Here is a 20,374-nt window from a genome sequence, read left to right as displayed (position 1 = left end):
CTTTTTCTCAAATGCCGCACCAGGGTCAGGTATGCATAATGCAAGTCACTAGATTTCAACATATAAATGTGATTTTTTATTCCTTTGTAAACTTATCATACGAATGATTTCAATTTTGTTTACAAAGCCAAAGCTTGTACATATGGAATCATAGTACCACCGCATCAAATCACGAGAGTAAAAATTTTAATAAAAAAATTAAGTAAATTTCATTGTGTTTTAAGGTTCCAAGTTCAATCATCTAATATGTCTTGCTCTATTTTATCGAAAACTGAAATATAATTTTATTAAAAGTGTTTATTCGACATTTACTAACCTCTTTATGTAAAGTTAAATTCGCAATTCCAAGAAAATAATCATAAGTAATTTATAAATACTATTCATGTAAGTTTCATTATGTTTTTTTTTCTTTTAGGAAAAAACCTATACAACAATGAACACGTAGCAATAAAAATGGAGCCTATGAAATCAAAGGCTCCTCAACTACATTTAGAGTATAGATTTTATAAACAATTAGGATCACATGGTATGTACATCTCCTATAATATATTCTTTTATTTTTATTTTATATAATTAATCTATCAAAAAATAAAAACATAAGATCGTTCGTTGCCGTATGCAATAATATTTTCATTTTGAAATGATTGCGTAAAATTAATTGAGTCAATTATAATATTAAAATAAATAACAAAATAATATTTACATAATATCAAATGATATCAAAATCAATGTCATATTGATTTTAATTAATTTTTAGTTATTAGAAAATTTATTTAAATAAATATCATTTTAAATTAAGAAAAAAATATTTTGTTTAATTATGCAGATGCATTTACTTTAATTTTGTTATGTATAATAAATATATCATTATATATATTATTTAAATTTCTCTGAAACACTAAAAAAATTATTTCCCTTTTTTAATTAAATGAATTATTCTTTACTTAATATGTATGCACCATTGCCACCTTCGTTAATATAAAAATTAATATTAAATAAATTGTTTGTTAAGTAGCTCCGTTTACAAATTTAAAATTTGATATATAAATAAAATAGAATTTCTCAAGCATATTCCGGACGAGGGTGCTAAAAAGGATTCATTAAAATATAGACACATAAAAAACATAAAATAAACAAACAGTTAATATGATTATCTATTAGCTTGATAATTTGATTATTTTAAAAAAATGTATTTATGATTTATATACACATATATAATAGTTTAAATATATGAATATATAAATACACATTTATATGTAAATTTGCTGTACTATGTTATTGCTTTTTACCCAATCCTTATAACAAATCAACGTATATTAAATATCCACACGCACGCACATACATCATAATTATTTTCTTCAAGATGATTGTCCGGAGGGTGTACCACGTGTCTATCACCTGGGTACATGTGGTGGACGCTATAATGCCATGGTATTAGAATTATTGGGAATGTCCTTAGAAGATCTCTTCAATCATTGTTCCCGTCAATTTTCACTTAAGACTGTACTGATGATATCTAGACAACTTGTAAGTTTTCATTATCATTTTACAAAAATTTTTCTTTAGTTTATACACTGTATCTGCTTGAGAGAGCAAATGAAAATTAAGTTCATATATTGTATATGGTCTTATATTATTTAAATATATATATTAAATTAAGATTAGACAATAATTTTTTTGTTAACACTTTGATCACATGTGTTATTATATATGCAAATATTCTAAGAGAAATGGTCTCAGTTCCATTTATACTGAATTAACTTAAATAGTAGACTTTACAGTAATGAAATTAGAAGTGCAATAATTGCTTTCTATTCGAAGTACTTTTAAAATTGTAATCTAAATTTTTATTTCCCATATAATGTTTATAAAATTTAAAAATTGAATTAAATTTTCCATATATTCTTTATAAATTTTAAATATTGAATTAAATTTTTTAAACCAAAATTTTTTTTTTTGCAGATAGACATTCTAATATAAAACAAATATTTCTTAATTATTATGTATCTGAAGTCTATTTCTTGAAAACACTTCTTTAATGTCTATATAATTAATTTTAATATCAATATTTAAAATCAGTTAAATTTTAATAATTTTTTTATTTTTACTATAAATTTTTAAATTTCTGACTACTTAAAAATTTGCATATATTTAATTAATGTGTTCAGTGCACTTAAAATTTTAATTATATTTTTTTTATTCCAATCAAAAAGTGTCTCAACAGCTAAAAATTATATAATAAAAAAATGATATGTAATGGTAATAATAAAAGTTACATAAAAGAAAATAAATGTTCATTTTGAGTTTAATTTATTATTAATTGTTAATATAAAGTAGTTTGTTACAAAAAGAGTAGTGGTAGAAAATGTATATTTATGTATTGAAATGTATTTACCCTAACTAAAAAGCTGTAGTTAATCGAATTAAATTGTTACATCATTGTAAGGAGTTAACAATATTATTATTTTATTTTATTATTTGTAGTTCTCAAGATACGTAAATCTGTTATTTACACATGCCACCTTCAAAAAAAAAACTGTCTCTTTGCATATTTTTTTTATTAATTATTTGTTGTATTAATATATCTTTTTAAATCCTCTGCTTATGTGCCCGAACCTAAGGTCTTCCACTTTTTGTATATATATAAATATATTATATTATATAACATATATTTATATATATTAATATATTATGTATATATATATATTATATTATGTATATAATATTTATGTATATGTGTATATATGTATATATGTACATATGCCTATGTAAATAATTTAAATCAATGCTAATTTTAAACACACAACACTGATGCGCATTACATTATCTATTGCTACTGTTAATACTTTATTTACTCTATAAAGAGCGTGTCTATCATTTTGTGAATCTAAAAGAAAAAAAAATCTTATCACCAAAACATATATATGATTCTGATATGATGTTAGTTTAGTTATAATTAAAAAGTAATAAATTTATTCGCATAAAGAGCGCATTGAAAATAAAGTTTAGATATATTTTATATTTTTGTTTGAATATTTTATTTTGTTTTTTGCAACGAATATATATGGTTTTTATAGTAAACTTCTTCTTCAACAGAATGTCGATAAAAATTTGCTTACGTTTATGATAACTTGAATCGCTAATGCAGAATATACATTTAATCAAGTTTAAAGCTATGCTTTGAAATATATGATAAAGATAGTATGCAGTTAAATAACTATCAGAGACTGTATGAAGTATACATTAATATTATTAATAAACTCCACACTACGTAATGATAAAGCGTCTGTCAGTGTAAATGTTCCAACGCAAACGCCTCTGTTTCTCAATTTTGGAATATTTGTCGGAATAGTAGGATAAGTTTATTATACATTCTAAAAATTAAAAAAAAAGGTTCTTAACTATGTAAATTTCAATATAAACTTAATATTCGAATTTTGTATGAAAGATATGTATTCTTTTTCTCTGTTAATACCTGAACTTAACTATACATCTATCTACATCTAAGCAGTAACCTTATTTCGAAACATCTCAGATTTTTGAATCGATTTTGTTAACTCCTAATCTATTAGAACAGACGAAAACTTCTATGGATCAGTTCAAATGATATGCACTGGGAATGTTCTATTAACGCAAACACTTAAGGATATAAGTATGCATTAAATTATTACATATAACAAGTGAAATATATCACACTTATGTTAGATTCAATTTTAATTACTGAATTAATTATTTTATTTTTCATTTGCATTATTTTACTTTAAAATTTAAAATTATTATACAATTAACGATATAACAATATATCGCAAATAAATCAATGAAATTGATTAAATAAACTAAAATTTACATACCTTTTAAATATTACATACCTCTTGCTTCGTCTTCTTGCTTGTTCTGTCGAAAAAAAATAACTGAATAATAGTGTCAAATATTTGGTGTTTTCGAAATGTATGATAAAAACTTCCAGAAGTGCATTTATGGTGCTACTAAGTTGTTTATCTTCTTTTTTGTTCCACTAACTTCCAGTGGATCATAGGGCCTCTTTGTTTATGCTTTATTTATAATATATATTGAAACCTAACATATTATAACATATTTGCATTGCATAATATACAGTCTGATGGAATAACTTTTCTTGTATGAACATACCAATAAATGTGGTAGACATTATTTAGCATAAAGAAAACTAAAAAATGATAGATTTTTGGGTTTTACTATCGTCTAGATTTTAATATGAAAAAAACTACTACTTACATAAAAAGTCACTTTTCTCCAAAGTTGGCTAGATTCCTACCAATTTTAGTTCATTGAAGAGTAGTTAAAAGTGATATTCTTCTAGGTTATCATTGAAATACTTTTGCTTTTTTATTTATTTTATAGTAATTAAATTTACTGCCGAGATTCCTGCGTTTTTTATGTATAAACTTCTGCATAAAGGATTTTAATTATTATGGAGATAGAATAATTATTAAGGTATATTTAAAAATTTTATTTTAATTTTTTTTTATATATAACTACATCATATCAGCTCTTGTATAAGGAAGTTCACTATATTAAAATTACAACAATCATTTTAATATATTGTACACCTACTAATATTTATGTACTAATTAATGTCCCTCTATATGCTTCGAGATATTCGAGAAATTTTATTGAATTTGTACAATATAAAAGAACACTGACCTGAATGACGGGAAAATAATTGATAAGTTTAGGTGGTAATTGTCTTGTCGTTGAACTGAAATTCATAATTTACCACATAACAAAAAAATAATATTTTTTGGAAGTAAGCTTCCACTTTATTTAAAAAATAAACTAAATTGATTTATATATCTTCAGTTGTTTTAAATAAATTTTTATTTCTGTTCTATCTTCCTTTTAACTATATATTTGGCATTTGTGCGTGCAATATCTGGTGTTTCATACTTAACAACCTCATCATCACAACTCTAACTTCGAAATTCGTTTGTCGAATTGAACAACAAAAATGTTTTTTAAATTAAAATTATTCCTCAATCAACAATTATGACAATATATCACAAATAAATCAATGAATCGATTTATTAAATTTTTAAATCTTTTAAATAATTACGTTAATTTGCTCCGTCTTCTTGAACAACTTAACTCTCCGTGATTGACATGTGAACAAATTCAAAAACGCTATCTTTTCTTATATTCTGAATAATTGTAGCAGAGGGTGTGCCCGAAGTTTATTACTTCGGTCCATGCGGCAAGTACAATGCACTTGTTATGGAATTACTTGGCCCATCACTAGAAGATTTATTTGATGTTTGCGGCAGACGGTTCACTTTGAAGACAGTACTACTGATATCCATACAATTAGTAAGTACTATCAAATCAACAATTACCTACCACACAAATATATCTACTACATAAAGCGAGGATATTTTTGCTACAACCACACCTAGAAAAAATTGCGTACAAAATGTTAAACTCAACAAAAGTATTTTTATTAGTTAATATAAAAATAAATACAATCACAAAAGAAATATATATAAAGTAATCCTAACTTTGCTAATCTTAAGTAAAAGAGAACATTTTTTCTATGGTGTAGGATAAAATTTTTTCGTCTATAATTTTTTTTTATTATTATTAAAGTTTATTATTGTACTAAAATTTTTATTCTTATTTTATTACTAACAAGTATTTATTTTAGTAAAAGTTTTTGGTACTTTGTTATAAAAATATATCTTAAAAATACAAAAAATGATTTCTTTAAATTTATTATGTATATTAATGAAACAGGCTGATGATTATATATTGCTAATTTCAATTAATGTACTACTATAAATAATTAATAGTTTTATACATTATAATATATAATAATAATTATAATAATTAATACAATATATATATATTGTATTAATTATATATATATTGTATTAATTATATATATATTGTACAAATATATATATATATAATATAAATAAAGCAGTAAAAGTAATAATTTCACAGCCTGTTAAAAAAAAATTAACATAAAAATTGCTTTATATTACTAAACAATAAAAAACCAAATTTAAATTAAACAAAAAATGCATTTCAAAATATCGTTTATTACATTTTTAGAATTATTTATTTATTTACCCAAATTAACTAATTTTAAGCAAATTTTTTTTTAAATTGCATGTTTTAATAAATAGTAGATAATATGTTACTTTGCTAATAATTTATTAAGTTTTTATACAAGCTTTTTAACAACATACAAATAATATGCAAATTTGAATTGAATTCAATTTTTATTTAATAACTTAATTTTTATTTGTTTGATAAACACATATCGTATTTTATCATCATTTGCGCTAGTTGAGACACTATAAATTATTTAATGTTATTGTTAATATTAATTGGTTGTAATAATATTTAAAAAAAAATGCATGACAACATAATAAAATAATAATATATTAAATTAAACAAAATTAATAAAATTTCTTGAAATTAATTCCTTCTATTTTCAACAATACCACAATAAAATAGCTTCATCGGATAGAATATGTGCATGGTCGAGAGTTAATATATAGGGATGTAAAGCCTGAAAACTTTCTTATCGGAAGATCATCCACAAGGAGGGAAAAAATTATTCATATAATTGGTAAATATATTTTTACTCGTTTTTTTTAAATTTAATTTTTTTTAAATTAAATTAATCATTCATGTAGATTTCGGTTTGGCCAAAGAATATATTGATTCAGATACAAGAAGACATATACCATATCGAGAACATAAATCACTCACAGGTACTGCTCGTTATATGTCGATAAATACACATATGGGCAGAGAACAATCGAGGCGCGACGATTTGGAAGCATTAGGTCATATGTTTATGTATTTCTTAAGAGGTTCACTGCCGTGGCAAGGCCTAAAGGCTGATACATTAAAAGAAAGATATCAAAAAATTGGTGATACTAAACGTGCAACACCTATAGAGGTATATATAAGAGTAATAGATTTAAGTATTTTTAAACAAATTAGTTCATTTGTTTTTGTTTATATGGCAAAAATGTAGTTCCTACTTTTAGTTCAACAGTTCATTAGTTATTATTATTGTTAGGGGATGTGGCACTGCGACCATCGGATCTATTGTGCCCCTTTCTGAGCTTAGAGTAGATCTCTTAGCCCTATTGCGTCAATGAAAAGTAGTAGAGAATCTACTTTACAAAGTTTTATTGTCTCTTCCGTAAGAATATACATTCCTAGGAGCCTATTTCGTATGTGCATTAGCACAGGACATTCTAACAGCATATGTGTGGCTGACTCCTCATTCTCTTCACAGAATCTACAGTTTGCATCCGTATGTATACCCAGTTTTGTAAGGTGGTGTTTTAGTCTACAGTGCCCAAAGTGCCATGTTAGGATTCATCAGTTCATTAGTTACTTACTCATTTATTTTATCTGTTTAGTTTTAATTGTTATAGACAAATAACTTGTATTTTCCAATAAAAAAAAATACTCCAATAAAATGACTCTCTTGTTTTCATACATTACATGCATATAACTTTAAAAATAGTATAAATGCATAAAATATTTATACAGATGAAATAATTTTTTTCTATAATTCTGATAGTTGGTTTATATGTTTTTTTAATTAATATATTTTAATATAATTTTTACGTATATAATGAGTAAAAATAAAATCTAAAAATTATATTAACAATTGAACTAAAATGAACTATTAACATAGAAAAAGCGAAATCAATGAACTAATTTTTAAATTATCAGCGTTAACTATTGTAATAAATTTATATACATATAAATATATTAAAATAAATAGAAAATTAATTTAACAAAAAAATCATTTAGGTGCTTTGCGAAGGACATCCTGAAGAGTTTGCAACATATTTAAGATATGTGCGGCGATTAGATTTTTTTGAAACGCCCGACTATGACTTTTTGCGAAGACTGTTTCAAGACTTATTTGATCGTAAGGGCTATATAGATGATGGTGAATTTGATTGGACAGGGAAAACGATGGTAAGTGTTTATTTATATATATAAATATTTGCAATAACTTATTTTATATTAAAGTTTTTTTTTAAGAACCAGATAATAAGATAATTATTGCAACTTGTTTGTTTAGTATATTGGCTAAAAAAAAAATTAAGTATATATGTAATTGAATATATCAAACATACATTTGATAAATGTATTAACGGCAACATTATTGATTGATGGATCATGTTATATATCCGTATTAAGAAATAGTTTAGTTAATAATAATTTTACTTTTTGTGTAATAAACACAAATTGTAGAAGTCGTCTTCAAATATACTATTATGAGTCCAGATATCTTTAAATGGCAGGCACTTCACCCAGCCATTTACAAGATGCTGATATTAGATGAGCTTGCATATTTAAATATTATTTTGATTATAATCAAATTACACAAAAAAAGCGATATGTCATCAATTTAAGTTACAAACACGGTATTCCATCTAGACGGTAGCTAAATTGACCACATAAGGTGGTGTGGGTTCATATATATGAGCAACAGAACTGCAACGAGTCATAATTTTAACATTTATCTAAATCATAGCATATACTCAGGTGAGTATAAATATACTCATCGCAATTGAATGACTCGATCGATCATTTGTAGTTTTCAAAAAATTTTTTTGATCTGTTGATACTTTTAAACTCCTTATCCAATTAAAAAATTATTTTATTAAGTCACTGATTTCATCTTCAAATCGTGTAATAAATGGAGAAGTTACTAATTAACTACTGCAATATTCGTAAATGCCGAAAAATATTCTATTAATGATTGATTTATCTATAATTTTAATTTTCTTATAATAAGTAGATACTAATTCGATTACATATTTAAACAACAAGTTGGAATAAGTATATTATTTATAATATTAAAAGGATATCAATTTTTTTATGGCATGTTTATTCATTAAGAAAAGTTAACTATTATACTTTAATTAATGTATTATTATAATTATTCTTAATTATACCTTTTTATTTGTTATTTTTGATTATTAACCACTTTAACGTCAGAAAAAAAAACTGTATTTTAATAGTTTTTCAATGTTGTTACTTAATGAATATTAATTTAATATATAATATTTTTAAGGAAACTGATTTCAATGACAAATTCATGTAACAATCAATGAAGTACCATTAAATAACCAAAATCGTAATTGGAATTGAACAAAAAGATTAAAAAATTTTATGTATTTTTTAAAATAAACACAAAAATGGTATACAAATTTTAAATAAACAAAAAAAAATATACCAAATTTTGAATAAACAAAAAAAAAAATTATACCAAATTTTTTTGTAATCTAATATTATATGTTAGCAAATAGTTAAAAAAGCAAATCTTGAATTTAATTTTTTGTGTTTATAATACTAATACTCCTAATTTTATTTTTTTATTATGTACCTGTTTTTTTATATTTTATTAACAGAAATGTTATTCTAATAATTTTAATTTTGTTTAATTTTAATCTAATTAAATTTATATTTGCATGCATTAAAAATTTTAATTTGTGACTAAAATATATGCACAATTTAAGACAAAGGAACAACTTGAAAAAATGAAAGTCATAAAAAATGCTCCACCTTCTCATTTAGCAAAAAATAAATCGGATAAGGTATAACTTAATTATATTTATAATTTTTAGTAATTTGATATGGATTTATTTTACAAAACTATATTATTATATTAACTTGGTGACCATTCTTTGTCTATATATATGTATGTATATATGATATTAATTTTTTTACATAGTAGCATAGCATTCACGATATGCTATTGAAAACAAAAGTACTTTTGTTAATTTACAGCATTGTATTGAGGTTTAGTATTAAAAAAAATATATCTAAATTAGATATAGAATTATAATTATTTCAAGTTATTTTATGATAAATTCAGTATATAATATTATAAGATTATATCATCTTAGATAAGATACCAATTTTGCTTCTTACATCTTTATTCGTCTATATATAATCACATTGAAGTCAACATTAACAACTAAAGAGAAAACAATAGAAAAAGTGAAATTAAAAGTATTAATTTAAATATACATTCTACGTGTTCTAAATATACGGTATTGATAATTTGAAGTGTGAGCAAAGTCCAGAGTATTTTTGCAGTTACACTTCTGAGTGCTCTGCGGTACCACAAATTTTATTTTTGACTCACTCAAACTCGTACTTGCCTGACATAGTCCTGTGTAAATTTTCTGATCCCAAAGCTTAAATGATCATTTCGAAAAAGACGTTTCGAGTGGACTGTTATAATCGGGCTGTGAATTAAGCTGTTGCGTTTTGCAACAAAAATACACAAATTATTAATTTATTATCCACTACCCATAGGCTATAGTGAAATTTTTGCATTTCTGTTGAAAAAAAATAATTATGCATAATATATAGAAAACAAATAAAAATTAAAAATATTTAAAAAAATGACGCATTCCGGAATTGAAATTGGATTGCAATTTCAAAAAATAAAAGCACTATCAATCATTACTGCTCTACTACAAGAACGTGTGAGGAATCAAATTAATGGATATTTAATGGAATAAAAACGAGTCTACAAGTTGAACTAAGTAAATACAACGTGCTTAATATAATCGTGGAGATGTTTTGACTGAATATTTGTTTTCAAGAGAATCTCTCTTTGACATTCTGTATGGTTTATCGGTAAATATTGAAAATAATCTCTCTCCTTTGGAATTTTTAAGCTAATGAAACATTTAAACCAAAAGAGTTTAAAAACAATCTGTTTATAAGAAATATTTGTTGTACATTATATACACATATTACACATAGAGGGTCCACCCAGTTATAATAATATATATAGATTTTTACCATATTTTTGCTTAAAACATTTATGACTGCTAAACAACTAAAGAAAATTGCACTTGCTTTTATAAAAATAGTTACACAATTATTGAATAAAAATTAGAAATTATATTTCTAATATTTAATATTTATATTTAGTATATAGATTAAAATATAGTTATTTAATATCATTTTAAAATAAAATTAATCAATTTTTCATAAATTTTTTTCATGTGAACAAACAATTTAAACATTGATGTACTTTATCTGTCTATGTAACTACACTTGTGTATCTAAAATATATCAACGTACACTCAATCAACACAACTTAAATTAACATTATTTAATTAAAATGCACAACTAAAAAAATCAAACAAATTTACATATCAAAACAACAATAGTCAACGCCTGTAGGATCTCTGCAAACTGGTCATGAAGTAATCATTTCACCAAATAAAGATCGTCATAACGTAACGGCAAAGGTAAGTTCAAATGCAATTTTAAAAATATTTAGAAAAATTCAAAAATAGTTACAATATTTTTAAATAATTTTAGTATGTTCTAATAACTAAAATTAAATAAAATAGTATGTTTTAAAAATTAAATAAAAGTTTTGTGTATAAAATTTTCAATATTTGGTTGATTTATGGTTGCTTAGGATATATCTTATTTTGATTATGCGGATGATGATGATGATGAAGAATATTTAATACTTGAGGTTAGAGTAGATTATAGTAACCCTTTTAGCTTATGCCAAAGCTACTATATATTATACAATATTAGTGTTGTAAAAATTTACAATTACAAAAAATCTAAAATTATATGTACTAGCACAATACTTTGTTATATAAGCTAAAATGCATTTAGTTCATATGCTGTCAATTAGTATGGTAATATTTTAAGAAAGCTAATTATTTATTACTGCTTTTAAATGCTATGTACGTACCAATTCTATATTGTATAACAATACTTGTTTGTATATTTGAATTAATTAGGAATTAATAACTCTTAACAGCATTAATGATGACTAATTCTATGTACAGTAAAAACTTACTAACAGTTGCTTCCAAATCTAACTTTATTAAATACTTATAACATAAATTGTTTCCTAATAACTAAAGCTAAAGCTCCTAAACATTATGTTAATAGTTGGTATGATGTTACTATGTTACTTTTATTTAAATTAAATAAATATTAATTTAGTATAATTGTTTTTTAATAGAAAAATAAAAAAAACTTACTGTCTGCTCACAAATTTAGTCAATTTTATTATATTTAATATAAATTAATTTATTTTTCATACAACTTTTTTGTGATTTACTTAAAGTATAATTATAAATAGTAATTAATATTAGCAAGTTATTGTTGGGTATGAGTTCATATAACTGATTACAGAAACGAATTTATAAAAATTCTTTAAATTTTAAAATTATTTAAACAGTTAAGTTTATATGTCTGAATCAAGATGAATTTACAAAAATTCATTAAGCTATGAAACTGTGTAATCAGATAAATTTACAAGACATTACAGATATGAATTTACAAAAATTTATTGAACTAGAGAAAAATTAACCCCATTATACAGAGATTTTCTCTCTTCATCATAAATAAGTACATTTTTCACTATTACTAACAAAGTAAATATGCAATTACTCCGTCTATCAACGATCGATGCATATCTCATATATATATACCCAATAGTTTGTTTTATTATTAAAGATAATATCTTATTCTTCAAATGAAAATATCTACTATATGGTTATATATATTGTGGGACGTTGGGACAGCACACCGTCCAAAAAGTGGCCCTACTGAAGTGAAGGATTAGCCGAAGAAGACCACGAAACGACTTAGGTCTTTCGATTCTCGGATGTCGTTATTGAGTTAAATCTTGAGTGGCTTCCATTCACATAACTACATCGCTTGTTAATGCAAGCAGTTCATTTAGCTTGAGGTTGTCTGCCAAGCCATCACCAACCCGATGGTGTTCCAAGACAGTCGTCTTCCTACTTGCCAGTGCTGGACATTGGCACAATATATGCACCGCTGCCTGCTTTTTTTTAGACATAATCTGCAAGTGTCTTCCTCAGCAAGAGTTATCTTTTTGAGGTGATACTTGAAGTTTCCATATCCTCATTAATTATGATTTCAGCCAGAAATATCTACTAAATTTTATCTATTTAATCAAGATTTATTAGTTGTTATATGATATTAAAATTTTAAGACGGATATAAATTGATTTCCAATTGACAGCTTTTGCTGCGATTGCTGTGCTGTCTTACTATGTAATTTTTTTACTAACTTTTTCATTATTTAGTAAACCTTAACATAAAAAAAATTTATTAATTTATTTATATGTATGTATTTTTTATACAATATATATATTATATTTTTATAATAATATTTAGATGATAGATAATAGTAAAATATATTATTGTGCATCTTATAGCCCATTGGTTGGCCAATAAATTAGCCAATAATTTATAAAGAAGCTAAAGAATTTTTTAATGCTCATTATTATCAGAATATGCTCACTTCTCAAGTTCTTTAATAAGTCGCTCCGCTTGTAAGATTGACTGCCACTGATATCTATTTAAATATGATAAACTAAAAAGGCAATTTGGTTTTTTTTTTTCAAGTAATTCTGTTTTTATAAACACGCAATAGCTTTCATAATAATAACATATATATTCCTATTAATTAAATTTTAAGTGCTTTGGCGCTTCTTCATTCTATCCATTTTTTCTATATTCTCTATTTCTTTTTTTATTTCTATTGTTTTATTAAACTTGGTACTATAATTTATTGATGGTGATTATAATACGTATAACCTCCAAAAATGATTTATAATATACAAAAATTTTTATTTGGATAAGGGTTCAATTATTGAACTTTAAAAATTTTTTTAATCTCTTTATCCTTTTGTAGTATTGTATTATTTGGCTAGAAAAAAGTAAATAAATTGTAGTTAAAAATAAAAATTTTATATTCTTAAAAACCAATAACTAATTGTTATTTATATCACATTTTCATCGCGTTGTTCGACTCAATTTTCATTATAATATTTGCAAATTTGACTCTGCCCGACAATTTACATCGATCCTCATATTTTTTACGTCTCCCAATCAATTAAATGCGATTCATAGACAAATGCCAAAGGAGGTGTTGCTGCGTGGCCTGATGTGCCCAAACCTGGGGCAACACTTGGCAATTTAACACCCGCCGACAGGCATGGTTCAGTACAGGTAAGTTTTATTTACTAAATCATAATACGTATATATGTATATTATATATGTGAAAAATGTATAAATCATTTAACTCCTTATTAAAACGTTTTTAAATTACATTATATAGACATTTAAAATGAAATGTGTGTATATACTCGTAATTAAGTCATAAAATTTAATCTCAGATACATGTAACTCAGCACCATATTTATGTGTTCATTTATAACCTTTCTTTGTTTTTATATATATAAAAGATTAACATATTTGTATATAAATATTTTATTACTAATACGATTACAAAATCATTTATTATAACAATATAATTATAAAAAAACAGTTAGTAAAGATTTAAAATTTCAGATTTTTTTTTTTTTGAAAGAAATTTCTAAAAATTTAAAAAAATTTTGAGAAAAAATTATTTATACATTGTGAATCCTATAGGTAGATATAAAGGGTTCTTAATATTAGATATATTCCCACATAGTGATATATTAGTGTAACGAATGAGACTTACTATGATATATGCATTCATGAATCAAGAGTTAGCCGCAGTAGTTATTTTATCGGCGAATTTTATAAGACTTTCGGTAGCAGTTTTTGATTATTCTTAAGGCTACTCGAAAAAGATTTTATAAGAATTATAGGCTGACTCTGTATGGCATGAGAGTTTGATAGTTTTTCCTGTTGAATTGTACCTGTGTATTAGAAAAAGCACCACAGATAATATTACAGATGTCTGTCCAATCTAAGTTAGCTTCCAAAATGTAAGGGAGTAATAAGTGCCTTAATTTAAATAGAATTGACGCAACTAATATATCATAAATTTAAAGGAACTGATTCATAGGCAAAAATCTAGAAAATAGCTGATATAGTTTATGACTGCGGCATCTCCTTTCAGTTTTTCTGCTATATAGTTGCTATCCTACTCATTCTGAGTCGCGACATATACTAGGACGATTGAAAATCGGTTTAAACACAAATATAAATGAAGATAGACATTTATGTTATGACATTTTTTCAGATTGACATCACATCTTTTTCAGATTAAGATGTGATTTCCATATAAATAAATAGTAAGTTTCTTTAAACCATTGGATCTAACTTAGAACTTTATTTAAAAACTAATTAAATATCGTTATGTACTCAGCATTTCTTATATTTTATTAAAATACAAATACTTATATATTTATAATTGATTTTGAGACATAAAAAATAAAAATAAAATTATTTATAACAGACCCCCATACCTATCTGTGCGAAGTGATTTAAATCTTTGGAAAAACTCGAAGTCCAACTTTTTTATTTTTTTTTATATGAAATATTTTTTTATTGTTATAAGTTTTATACATCTAATTTAAAAATATATTTATGTAAATATGCTGTAAATAAAAATATATTGTAAATAAACCGAACTGTGTAATTAAGAAAAATATATACTAAATAAAAAAATATTTGTTATAATTATATGATTATTATTTCCTTTCCTTTTACTTTTTTTCCATATTTAAAATGTATGTGCGTTAATTTAAATAATATCTTGTATATAATTAACCAAATATTTGTATATACCATTGACTGCAGACTGTTATATTTTTGGCATTTTCTATTCTAATGTTTTCACTTGATTTACTCTACATAAATTCAAGGTATTTAGTGGTTCTTTAATGTATCTGTTGAGTTCCTCGTTGTCTAATTAATTTTTGTAAAATTTTTTAAAAATAATTTATGAAATTTTTGATAATAAATATTTTTGATAAGTAGAATTGAAATCTTAATTAGGCACCTTTATATAACTCCCAATTTTATTCAATTAAACACAAAAGCATGATGGTAGTAGTTTTTATCTATATTATTTATACTTTATTTTTAATCATTTTATTAATAGTTATGTAATAAAAAAATATTTAGCATTTTATATATGTAATTCTGTATAGTATTTAAAATAATTTCATACATATTAAATTGGTTAAATGGTTCGTTAAAATAAAACAGAAAACTAATCATTTAAGTTAAGTTAACGTAGAAGTGACAAATTTCTATGATTTAATTTAATTTTCAACACCCCTTACACTTATACTTTACATTTTATCGTCAATACACTGTAGGAGGGCCATGTGAGAGGAATGCCAAAGTTGCAATAGTAAAACTCGCCATCATCCAATATTTAATATTGGATCGTCCACCGTCTCTGTTCGTTACTTCACAAATTTATTCGTTAATAAAGTTTCTTGTTTGCGACATATTTAGTTCGCATGACATGTTTTTTTCTCTTCTACCATGGATATTTAGAAGGCATTCCTTTAACTGTGACTTGAGAATGCGTTCTCTAAGGGTTACAATCTGTCCTGAAGGCAGAAGTCGATTAAATATTTCCCGTTCGAAATTTTTGGGTTAAATCTTATATTCTTCTAAGTATATAGTTAATTATTCTTATAGACTAAGTTCAATAAAAATTTGATCAATAATAAACTAATAAACATAAAATAAAACACTAATCTTTTCCGAAACTTACATACATGTAGATCTAAACGTTATTCAATCAATGATTATTAAAAATGAATAGAATTTATATTATCTAAATAATTGTGATAGATATATAAAATAAAATAAAATAAAACACAAATCTTTTTAGAAACTTACATACATGTAGATCTAAACGTTATTCAATCAATGATAATTAAAAATGAATAGAATTTATACTATGGTAAATAAATAATTTTGATAGATATATAAAAAATTTAATAATTAAATATAAATATTTTATTTTCAGAGTTTTTACACAAATTGTATAAAACGCAGTTGTACATTATTCAATTGTTATTTTGCATGATATTTTTAATTAAATAATAGTTTAATATACAGTTACATCAAATATGATCCTCTTTTATAAAAAATTTTAGAGCACTTCTATTTGGATGGCTTGCTAGGACTTTTTAAAAACACTAACAAATAGATTTTCAAGTCTTCTGCATGTCAATTAAGTAGATTTTCAAATTACTTTCCTTTTTTTTATGTTTTTGTAAAATTTACAGACTTTACCAGAAAATTCAGACTCCGACGATGATGATTTATTTGATCCTAATTACGAAAAAAGTGATAAAGAAGGATAATTTAAAGCAGCTATTGCCAAAAGAAATCTAATAAATAAAAATGTTTAGTTACTTATTTTAATATATTATTTTCAGTTACTTATTAAAAGAGTTTTTAATTTAAATTATTAGTCGTCACATTCTTACCAGGTACTACTTGATATACAATACCAATACTAAAAAATGTTTGTCCGTGTATGTGTAACCGTTGAGTTTTTTTTTTCATATAAACTTTTATGTTAATTATATTTTAACCAATTGTTTCCTATCAAAGTATGTTAACTGGGTTCAAGAAATGAAAAATATACACAAGGGTGCAATTTAAATATTAACTGATGGTATTTCAAGAGAATTCAACATGAAATATTAAAAAAATATTTTGTTGTATATTCTGTATTAAAAGTACCCGGAATATATAAATGCACGTAAAACATGAAATAATATGTAATAAATTGCTAGTTACAATGTGTAACCATAAGCGACTCAACCCCAATCTGTTATCAAGTGAATTAGCATTCAGTTAATTTTACACTATACTTTTAAGTGTTCTGCAATCGCATAAAACCATTGATTTGTAAAAGTTTTTCTTTGGGAAAAAATGACACGAATGTGTCGATTAAGCGTCATGCGACTTTCTTCTGTTTCCAAACTGTGTGGAGAATTGGGTCAAGAGCTGTCAAGTTCCATTCCACTTCATTGAGTCTGCTCGTTTAATAATTTTTTTGTAAATCCCGACCTTTCAACATATTTCCATATTATTTCATTTAATTAACTGATTGTTCTAACTAATGCATACATTTCTTGTTTTTTTAAACTACTATCATTATATAATACTAAAAATATTTCTAAAATTTAAGCATTAAATATTTTTTTATTATGTATGGAAATTATATTTACTGAGAATTTTTTTGATTTCACACAATTTTAGGGCATAATTTTTATTAGGGCTATAACAAAAGCATTATATGCGTTAAGTGAAAGTTTTACTAAATAATAAAAAATATTATTTATATATAGAAAAATGAAAACTTAGGAAAAAGTAAGTCCACGTTGTAAATTATTACAGTGATACTATAGGCCACAATTATAGCCTATTAGAAGCAACATATTTTTTTATGAATAAAATTATTTTTTGGTGGTACATTGTGTTTAAAAGTTTTTTAGAAATTTAAAAAATGTGTTTTTTTTTTGGATCAAAAAGGATCAAATATTCCTACCTCCACGCCTGTAAAAGCTCGTTTAAGTGTCAAAATCTTGTTAGCCATTAATGATTTAAAATGAGAACAGAGATGGTTAACGTATCATCAGTTATTATTGTTGTTACGATAAAACTTTTCCTAGTACATTAAAAAACTATATCTCAAGAATCAATACAACCTTCAATACGAAGTTAATGTTTTTTTTTATTAAATTAAACTATTCTTCAAAAACTAAAAAAAATTTGAAAATAAAAGCGTAAGTTTACTTACGTTTTCAATGTCTGAGTTTAGGATTTTAGTAAATGACAATGGCTTACAGTTTTACTTTAATGTATATGTATCTAGATCTTTAAAATAATTTGTCTAGTAAAATTTTGTGAAATATTAAATAAATTAAATAAATTTTTAAATATTAATTACTAACCATTCACCAAGTATAATTTTTTTAATTACTTGAACTAATACATGACCTTTTATAGTTAATGAACTTTGATATAAAACGTGTATGTGTATTCGTGTCAAATATTTTTTTAAAGGGACTAACCCCCGTATTTTGTGAACTTGACAAATTTGTCAAATATTGACAAATAGTCAAGATTTTTATCAAGCAAATAGCTTTTTGCTATTCTGGATAAATCTTGATCAATTTCAAGGCTCAAGTACCACCTATGGTGAAAAGTGTTTTGTATACAAAATTCAAAAGTAGTGTGTGGACTAGTTATTATATTCATATCATCCCTCCATTAATAAGTAATTTTAAAATCACTAATAATGCCATTTGGAATTTTATTATAACTATTTTTATAAAACTCATGCATACAAATAAGAATAAAAAATGCTTGTAAAGAACATATATTTTATGTGTAAAGAACCTTGACAATTTATCAAAAGAAGAGGTTTTTATTTACAGCACAGAATACCGAAACTTTGACAAATTGTCAACCTTGACAACAAATAAGCAAGATAATGAATAATTATCAATACTTAACAAATTTGTCAAGTTTATAGAATATGGGGTAAATATGTGTTAGTAATTTATTAATGTTTATCTCACTTAATAATGTATAGATAAACAGATAATTTTATTTGTTTTTTTTTTTTTTTTTCAATTTAATAATTAAATTGTTATTTTACATAGTTTTAATGTATATCTATTAATGGTGCTTACTTGAATAACATATATATTTTAAAAAAATTTTGAGTCCCACGAATTCCATCTAAATAAAATAATCAAATAGAATTTAATCGTAAAATCTTATTATAAAACGTTTTTATTTTGAGAGCTATGAAAAACTACAAAAATATGGAAATGTGTATAATCACAATCATCAAATTATGACTAAATTAAGTGAATTATTCCAGTTTATTTATATTGATTAATTTAATAAGTTGTAAAGCGTTCAGTTTAGTTTTATGTACAGTATGAATAGTTCAGTGGCACGTATTTTATCACGTATTTCTTTCACTCAATATATCTAAATCACTTTTGTATTCTTGTATTTTTGTATTCGTTAATATTTTTGTATAGTATAATATGACGTTTATCACAAGTACTAAAAAAAATTTTGTTTATTGTGTACAAATTATGTGATAAGTACTTTATATTTTTTTAATATTGTCCTTTTCTTAGTAAACGTATACTACTTCATGGTTTACTTCAACAATCACTTACTAACGAATTTTTAATTTTTTTGCTTTTAGGTTGTGAGTTCCACCAACGGCGAATTAAACGCGGACGATCCCACTGCAGGCCACTCAAATACTCCGATAACACTACAGCCTGAAATTGAACTAGTTGACGAAACAAAGTAAGTAACGATAATCAGACACAAATGATTCAAGATATATATAGCTATGTATACTTCATTAAAGCATATTTGATATACAAACTTGATATTAATAAGATTTCAGGTTTTAAGGTGTTGATTAGCAAACTATAGATCGAAGTCTCTTTAGGGTCCCTTTTCTTACTAATCTAAGAGAGCGGTCATCCTACAAATTAGAGACTTATACAAGTTTAGGAACTTGTCGGATTTGAATTAGTGAG

The 20,374-nt window shown here is 24.2% G+C and overlaps 1 protein-coding gene across 12 annotated transcripts in view; it reads left to right on the top strand.

The window, feature by feature from the left end:
• Positions 1–20,374, top strand: part of LOC119685997 (casein kinase I) — a 48,846-nt gene that overhangs the window by 27,335 nt on the left and 1,137 nt on the right. For 2 of the 12 annotated variants that reach the window (XM_038100430.1, XM_038100436.1), the window contains exons 3-12: positions 416–526; positions 1,364–1,527; positions 6,496–6,610; positions 6,678–6,946; positions 7,819–7,989; positions 9,540–9,617; positions 11,214–11,294; positions 11,471–11,530; positions 13,959–14,057; positions 20,029–20,135. In XM_038100430.1, the coding sequence (XP_037956358.1) occupies positions 416–526; positions 1,364–1,527; positions 6,496–6,610; positions 6,678–6,946; positions 7,819–7,989; positions 9,540–9,617; positions 11,214–11,294; positions 11,471–11,530; positions 13,959–14,057; positions 20,029–20,135 (1,255 nt within the window). Of the gene's footprint in view, positions 1–415; positions 527–1,363; positions 1,528–5,191; positions 5,344–6,495; positions 6,611–6,677; positions 6,947–7,818; positions 7,990–9,094; positions 9,232–9,539; positions 9,618–11,213; positions 11,295–11,470; positions 11,531–13,958; positions 14,058–20,028; positions 20,140–20,374 lie in introns of those variants that run through there. The other 10 variants (XM_038100431.1, XM_038100434.1, XM_038100432.1 and 7 more) reach the window with 10 other exon arrangements.

The sequence above is a fragment of the Teleopsis dalmanni genome, chromosome 2, assembly GCF_002237135.1.
Source record: "Teleopsis dalmanni isolate 2A chromosome 2, ASM223713v2, whole genome shotgun sequence".
In the NCBI taxonomy this organism is placed as follows: Eukaryota; Metazoa; Arthropoda; class Insecta; order Diptera; family Diopsidae; genus Teleopsis; species Teleopsis dalmanni.
Note: the sequence above shows the minus strand (reverse complement) of the source record. Positions and strands in the feature narration are given on the sequence as shown.